This window comes from Opisthocomus hoazin, chromosome 27 (assembly GCF_030867145.1).
Source record: "Opisthocomus hoazin isolate bOpiHoa1 chromosome 27, bOpiHoa1.hap1, whole genome shotgun sequence".
NCBI classification, from domain to species: Eukaryota; Metazoa; Chordata; class Aves; order Opisthocomiformes; family Opisthocomidae; genus Opisthocomus; species Opisthocomus hoazin.
The window spans coordinates 3,617,125-3,624,528 of record NC_134440.1 but is presented as its reverse complement, the minus strand read 5'-3'; the positions used below and the strand labels follow the sequence as shown (position 1 = coordinate 3,624,528).

The 7,404-nt window shown below is 73.5% G+C and overlaps 2 protein-coding genes across 2 annotated transcripts; one reads left to right on the top strand and one right to left on the bottom strand.

Moving 5' to 3' along the window:
* Positions 1–341: 341 nt before the first annotated feature.
* LOC142364528 (uncharacterized) lies at positions 342–3,869 on the bottom strand. Its single transcript, XM_075444165.1, has 3 exons — positions 3,243–3,869; positions 2,035–2,971; positions 342–1,160 (listed from the first exon to the last, which is right to left on the bottom strand). Exons 2-3 carry the CDS (start codon positions 2,946–2,948, stop codon positions 1,040–1,042), a joined length of 1,035 nt encoding a protein of 344 aa, XP_075300280.1. The 5' UTR covers positions 2,949–2,971; positions 3,243–3,869; the 3' UTR covers positions 342–1,039.
* A 594-nt stretch (positions 3,870–4,463) lies between these two features.
* Positions 4,464–7,118, top strand: LOC142364565 (single-stranded DNA-binding protein 3-like). The gene is made up of 4 exons (XM_075444274.1): positions 4,464–4,636; positions 5,494–5,566; positions 5,725–5,786; positions 6,880–7,118. The coding sequence occupies exons 1-4, from the start codon at positions 4,581–4,583 to the stop codon at positions 6,992–6,994; spliced, it is 306 nt and encodes a 101-aa protein (XP_075300389.1). The 5' UTR covers positions 4,464–4,580; the 3' UTR covers positions 6,995–7,118.
* Positions 7,119–7,404: the final 286 nt, after the last annotated feature.

Here is a 7,404-nt window from a genome sequence, read left to right as displayed (position 1 = left end):
TGAGAGTCCTGGTCCCTTGGGACTGGGGACAAGGGGGCTCTGGAGGACAAGGGCTCTGGGGACAGGGACTCTGGGGGCTCCGGGGACTTTCCCCAGGGACCTCCCGCCTCGGGCAGCTCCCTCGGGTTAATGTTTGCAGCCACCCCTGTGCTACCGACAGCCGTACCGGGGCCGTCAGCGCGCCGTTAACCGATAACGAACCCCGCTCTGCTCGGCCGGTGCCACCCTGCTGCTGCCAAGGGACGGACCCGACCCGGGCACGGCACCGGGCAGGGGGTCACCCTTGGGACACCCACCCCGCGTCCTGCCCGCAGCTCCCAGCAGACCACGAGCGGCGCAGGTCATGGACGATAATTAAATCGTTTAATGGGCGCGCGGTGGAGCGTCACAAGGGCCGGAGCTCAGGGGAACCCGCACAGAGCTGGGGGGGGGCACACGGAGAAGCCGTGGGGTCCCCACGTCCCCAGGCTGCCGGTCCCCTCGGGACGCACAGCCCGGCAGCGCTCTCACCAGGAGCGTTAAAAAAAGGGGTTTTTTTTATCCTCTGTTCCCCAAATTGGCAGATTTAGCAGGAGAAGGGGGGGTGCAGGCAAGAGCGGGGCTGGTCCCGGTGCCCAGATGTCCCCAAGTGCCGGCGTGTCCCCAAGCACGCGTGTGCCCCGACGCTCTCCATCGGCAGCCGAAAGGGGAAGAGGAACCGCGCGCTGCGGTCGCCCCACGGCCCCGCTCTGCCGGGGGGCCCCGGGGGGGCCCCACGCGTGTCCCCGGCCGGGAAGGCTCCACCGTGCCGGTGGTCGGCGGCTACTGAGGAACTGGGGCGAAGGAAGGGGCCGGGGTTCAAAACAACCCCCCCTGAGAAAGGCGTCCCTGGCAGGATGCGTGCGTGGGGACCACGCGTGTCCCCGTGCCAGCCGTGGGGAGACCGCGGAGCCCCCACCCACGGGGAGCGGCCATCCCCGTCCCCTCCGGGCTGGGGTCACCCCGGGGAGAAGCGTCGGGGGGAGTCCGAGCTTCCCCCCTCCCCGGCCCCGCCAGCCCCTCACTGGTCGGGGGTGATGTAGATGTCCTCGCCGGGGCCTGGCGTGTTGGCGTAGATGGGCTGGTCCCCGGCGACGGCCTCGCTCTCCAGGAAGTAATCGTCATCCGCCGGGACCTGGGGGCTGGGGGGACAGAGGTGGCACCGGCCGCACCGAGGCCAGGCCATGGCGGGGTGACTGCGCCCGGGCAGGGAGCTCAGGGGGTGGTGGGTGGGGGGCTCAGCCCTGGCAAGCGCCGGGCCCTGGGGATGGTGGGATGGGACGGGATGGGATGGGATGGGATGGGATGGGATGGGATGGGATGGGATGGATGGATGGGGATGGGATGGAGATGGGGATGGGAATGGGATGGGATGGGATGGGATGGGATGGGACGGGACGGGACGGGACGGGACGGGATGGGATGGGATGGGATGGGATGGATGGATGGATGGATGGATGGATGGGGATGGGATGGGGATGGGATGGGGATGGGGATGGGATGGAATGGGATGGGATGGATGGATGGATGGATGGGGATGGGATGGGGATGGGATGGGATGGGATGGGATGGGATGGGATGGGATGGGATGGGATGGGATGGGATGGGATGGGATGGGATGGGAAAGGAAGGCACATCATGGGACAGGATGGGATGGAATGGGATGGGATGGGACGGGATGGGAATGGGGATGGGGTGGGATGGGATGGGATGGGATGGGATGGGATGGGGATAGGATGGGATGGGATGGGATGGGATGGGATGGGATGGGATGGGATGGGATGGGATGGGGATGGGATGGGATGGGATGGGGTGGCACATCATGGCACATGATGGGATGGGATGGATGAGGATGGGATGAATGGGATGGGATGGCATGGGGTTGGGGATGGGATGGGATGTGACAGCATAGGATGGGATGGGATGGGAATGGGGATGGCACAGCATGGCACAGGATGGCATGGGATGATGCAGCACGGTGCAGCACAGCAGGGGAGGGGATGGGACAAGCCTCACCTGTACCGTTCCTCCCGCCTCCCCGGCGTCCAGCCCCGCGCCGCAGCCGCGGCGGAGCAGGGGTTCACAAAGACGTTCTCATAGTCCGGCGCGGCAGCAGCGCCGTCGGCGGTGCCCATCTCGGCGGCCCGGCTGGTGTAGCGGGGCTGCCCGTGGGCCACGGAGGGCTCCCGCTTACCCCACCCCGCGCCGGCAGCAGCGGTGCCCGATTTCCTCCGCCGGCACCAAACCGCGCCGGTGACCGCCAGCAGCACGGCCACGCCGACGGCGGCCCCGGCCAAGCCGATCGCCAGCCCCACGCCGCCCTGGCATTCCCGGGCGTGAAAATCGGTGACGTTGAAGGAGTCGTCGTTGGACGCGACGCAGCGGCACTGCGGGGCGACGCAGTCGGGCCGGGAGCAGGCGCAGGGTGCCAGGACGCTGGCCACCACGTCGCAGCGGCACGGCACGGCGAGCCGGCGCAGGTTGGCGTGGAAGGCGGTGGGCGGCACGGCGGGCAGCGGGTTGCCCTCCAGCCGCAGGGTCTGCAGAGCCGTGGCGTTGGCGAAGAAGGCGTCGGGCAGCTCCCGCAGCCGGTTGTGCTGCAGCCGGAGGTGCCGCAAGCCCCGCGCGTGGCCCAGGAAGGCGGGCGGCAGCGCCCGCAGCGCGTTGTGCGACAGGTCCAGCTCCTCCAGCGCCGGCCCGACGCGCGACGAGGGGCTCAGGGCGCCGATGCCGTTGTGGCTCAGCAGCAGCCGGCTCTGCCGCTGGAAGGGGCCCCAGTCCAGCTCGGCGCACTGCTGGGTGCTGTTGGTGAAATCCAGCTGGGCTGGGGGGTCCGGGGGGACGGCGAAGCAGGGGGTCGAGGGGGCCGCGGGGCGCAGGAGCAGGAGCAGCAGGAGCAGCAGCATTAGGGGGGCTGCAGGGTGCCCCATGGCCGCTCCACCGCGACGGGCACCTGGGTGGGAAACGGGGGGGTCAGCGAGAGCCGCTGGAGCGGACCCCCACTCCCGCTTCCCCCCTCCCAGTGCTGACCAGTGCAGACCAGTCTGGCACCCACCCCGCTCCCTCTCGGGGGTCCCCCAGCCGAGGAGGCCGTGGGGATGCTTAGCGCCCAGCTGGGCCCCCCCCAACCCAGAGACCCCCCTGGAGATCCCCGAGCAGGGCAGCACCCGGGGGTCCCGGCGGGTGCTTTTCCGTGCCCCCCAAGCCCCAGCACCCCGACTCGCCTGCGCTCCGGCCGTCGCTCTGCCTGGGCACGGGAAGAGGAACAGGCGGGTCCCGCCGTCCCCGGTCACCCTGCCAGGGCGTAGCCGGTCCCGGGGGGGGGGAGAATGGGGGGCAGCACCCCCTGCTCAGCACCCCCCAACCACTGCCGGATCCCCCGGCCCTTTCCCGGGGTGCTGCGGGGCTCTGACCTCGGGCGCTGCTCCCTGCCTGGGCATCTCCGGGGGGGATCTCTGGGTTGGAGAGGGCCCAGCTGGGTGCTGAGCATCCCCACGGCCTCCTCGGCTGGGGGACCCCCGACCCAGCGTCCCCCCCCCAGGCACATGCATGGGCACACGCTTGCACACGCGTGTGCCCACCGACAGCACGGACACGCGGCCACGGGAGGAGGTTGGGGGGGGGGGGGCGTCAGGGTCTTAATGATGCTTCTGTGTAATTAACACAGAGGGCGTGCGGGCAGGATCGGGCCCCTCTGGGGTCTCGGCTCCGCGCGGGGTCCCCCGTGGGCTCTGCTCTGGTTCTCCCGTGGGGGGATCCCCCCCCCACGCCCCACTTGCGAGGGGACCCCAGGGCTGGGGCGGGAGGGCTCCGTGTCCCCCGGGCAGGGTTGGGGTCCCCGTCCCGGTGCTCCCCGTGTCCGTGAACCCCCCCCCAGTGTCTGTGTCCCCCCCTCCGCGCCCCCGTGTCCGCCGCTCACGCAACTCCCCCGTCCGTCCGTCCGTGTCCCTCCGTGCCCGCGCCCGCCCCCTCGTGTCCGCGTCCCCGCGTGGCCCCTCTCGTGCCCGTGCCCACCCCCTCGTGTCCGTGTCCAGGCACGTCCAACCCTCGCCTCCACGTCCCCTCATGTCCCCCCCACCCACGTCCGTGCCGCCATACGGCCACCCCCTCGTGCCCGTGTCCATCCATGTCCCACCCCTTCGTGCCCGTGTCCCCTCGTGCCCCCCATCTCCGTGCCCACGCCCCCCCGCCTCCGCGTCCCCTCCATTCCCACCCCTTCGCGTCCGCGTCCCCCGCGCCCACCCCACCTCTCGTTTCCCTTCCCCCCCCTCCGCGCTCCCCCCTCTTCCAACCCCGCTTGTCCCCCCCCCACCACCACCGCGCTGCCATCGCCCTTTTAAGAGCGGGCGGGGAGGGGAGGGGGGGGGAGGCGTTGCTGGAACAGCCGCGCGGGGGGGGAGACGGCGGCGGCGCGGGGACCCCGGCCCGGCGCGGCGGTTTCAAGCTCCCCCGCGGGCGGCGCGGCCGGAGCCGCCGGGGCCGGGGGCCGGGGGGGGGCCGGGATGGCGGCGGGGAACCGGGGCCGGGGCCGCTGACAGCCGGTGCCTCGCCGCCGCCCCAGCATGTACGCCAAGGGCAAGGGCTCCGGCGTGCCCTCGGACGGCCAGGCCCGCGAGAAGTGAGTGCAGCGGCGGCGGCCGGGGCGGCAGCGGCCCGGGGGGCGCGGAAGTTTTGCCGGGGCGGCAGCCGGGGGAGCGGGGACGGGAGCGAAGCGGGAAGGGGGGGGGGGGGGAGCGGGAGGCGGGCGGACCCCCGCGGCCCCGCCCCGCCGGGAGGCACCGGCAGCCGCCGCGGGGCAGCGGGAGCCGTCGGGGCTCAGCTGGGCACCGGCAGCCGCGGTGACCCCCCCCCCCCCCCCCGCCCCCCCCCGGTCCCCGTCAGCCCCAGGGAGCCGCGGTGACACACCCCCCCCCCACCCCCGGTCCCTGCCGTCCCCCGGCATCCCGGGCCGTCCCCGCTGTGTCCCGGTGGTCGGGGCCGCCGCTGTCCCCGGGGCACAGCACCCCACGACGGGGTCCCCCCCACCCCCCCGAGCCCGGGCCGCCCCCCCGGGGTCCCGTCCCGCCGTGCCGGGGCGGGGTTGGGATGGAGCCCCGGGGACGCGGCGCCGGGATACCCCGGGGAGGGGTCCCTTGGCAGGGGACCCCCGCGGTGACCCCCCTCGTCCCCCCCCCGGGTCGTGTCACCCGTCCCTGGCTCACCCCGACGGTGGGGAGCGGGGGCGTCCCCCCCCCCCGGTGATGGGAGCGACTGCCCGGTGTCACCGGGGGCGGGGGGCGCGGTGTCACCTCTCAGGGAGGTGACATCAACCTCCCCCCCCCCGGGAATCCTGCCCTGGGTTAACGGGGTCGTCACGCGGGGTCTCTCGGCTGGGGGGGGTGACCGTGGCCTGGGGGGCACCCCTGGGGGTGGGGGGGCTCTGCCCTGACCCCCCCATCCCCGTGTCCCCCCCCCATCCCCGTGTCCCCCCCCCAGGCTGGCGCTGTACGTCTACGAGTACCTGCTGCACGTGGGGGCCCAGAAATCGGCGCAGACCTTCCTGTCGGAGGTGAGGGGGGGGGGCAGCACCCCCTGACCCCCCCCATCCCGCGGGCTGGGGGCACTGCAGCCCCCCCCCCCAGCTCCCCCGAGCCCACTGCGGGGCGTCGGGCCTGGTGAGGGGCTGCCTGACCCCCCCCCGCCTTGACACCCCCCCCCACTCCGCAGATCCGATGGGAGAAGAACATCACGCTGGGCGAGCCCCCCGGCTTCCTGCACTCCTGGTGGTGGTGAGTGGGGGGGGGGGGGGGTGTTGGGGGGGGCTGGACCCCCCCTCTGCAGCGGTGGGGCTGGGATTGGGGCTGGGGGCTGCTCCCCCCCCGCTGCACGTCACCTCGTACCCGACAGCCGCTCTGCTTTCCCCATCAGCGATTTTGGGGGGGGGGGAGCCCCCCTGCGTCGTACCCTGGCTGCACCCCGGCCCCCCCCGCCCCCCTCCCTCCAGATGGATCCAATTTGGCACCGGGCAAGGGGTGAGGGGGGGGCCCCAACCCGGGGCTGGCCCCCCCGCACCGGGGGGGGCCCCAGCAGAGCACCCCAGTGGGGGGGCGGGGGATTCTGGGGGTCTCACCCTGGCGTGGAGGGGGGGATGCTGGGGGATCTCACCCCGGTGTGGAGGGGGGGGGTGCTGGGGGTCTCTCCCCGGCGTGGAAAGGAGGGGGTGTTGGGGGGTCTCGCCCCGGGGTCTGGGGGGGGGGCTCAGCGGGGTGCAGGATGCGGCCGTGCCGGGCGCCGCGCTGCCGCCGCGTTTACCCATTTCCAATAAACGATTAATTGGTGATTTATGAGGGGCGGGGGGCAGCGAGGGGGGGGGGGGGCAAAGCATTTTCCAGGCCCTTAACCCTCCCGCTGCCAGCCCCCGCACCCGCAAATCTGGGAGGGGGTCCCAGAAGCAGCGCTGGGGGGGAGGGGGGGTCACGCACCACCGGCCCCTCCAGGTCCCCGTGCCCCGCCGGGGCGGGGGGCAGGCGGCTGGACCCCCCCATCCCGCCCCGGGATGCTGCAGCCCTGATGTAAAGTCCCAGGAATTTGGGCTCCGGCCGTAGCGACCGTTTCCAGGGAAAACAGGCGGCAGCGCCGGGAGGCCCCCGCCACGCCGGGGGGGGGGGGGGCCGGGGGGGGGGGTCCCTTCACCGGCCCCCCCCCACCCCGCCGGCCATCGGTGACACGAGCGTGGCCGGGCTCAGCTGGTGGTGGGGGCTGTGCCCCATGGCGGTGGGGGCTGCGCCGTGGGGCGCTGTGGGTGAGGGTGGTGTTGGGGGGGGATGGGGAGGCGTCTCGGGGGGGTCCTGACCCCCTGTGTGTCCCCCCCCCAAACTCCAGCGTCTTCTGGGACCTCTACTGCGCCGCTCCCGACCGCCGGGAAACCTGTGAGCACTCCAGCGAGGCCAAAGCCTTCCACGACTACGTGAGTACCGCGGGCTGGGGGGGGCTCTGAGCCCCGCTGCCCCCCCCGCTGCCCCCCCCCGCCGTGAGACCCCCATTCCGAGCCCCTCGGGGTCCCGGGGGTTAACGCCGGCTCTGCCAGCCCCGGCCTCGCCGGCGCAGCCTGACCTATTTTGCAGGGTGGCATGGGGGGGGGTAATCCCTGGGGGCCTAGCTCAGCCCCCCCCCGCCTCCAGGGACCCCGGCGTGCCCCCCCCCGCCCCCCCCGGGGACAGGGATCCCCGGCTCCATCCCCATCCCGCAGCGTGGGCAAAGCGCCGGGCTCTCGCTTCCCACGCGGGGGGACCCAGCTGGGTTGGGGGGTGCCACCCCCCCCGTCTCGGTGACCTGGGGGGCCACGGTCGTGGGGCTCGAGGCACCCCCTCCCCCCCGACACCGGAGGGACCCCCCCTTGCCACCGGC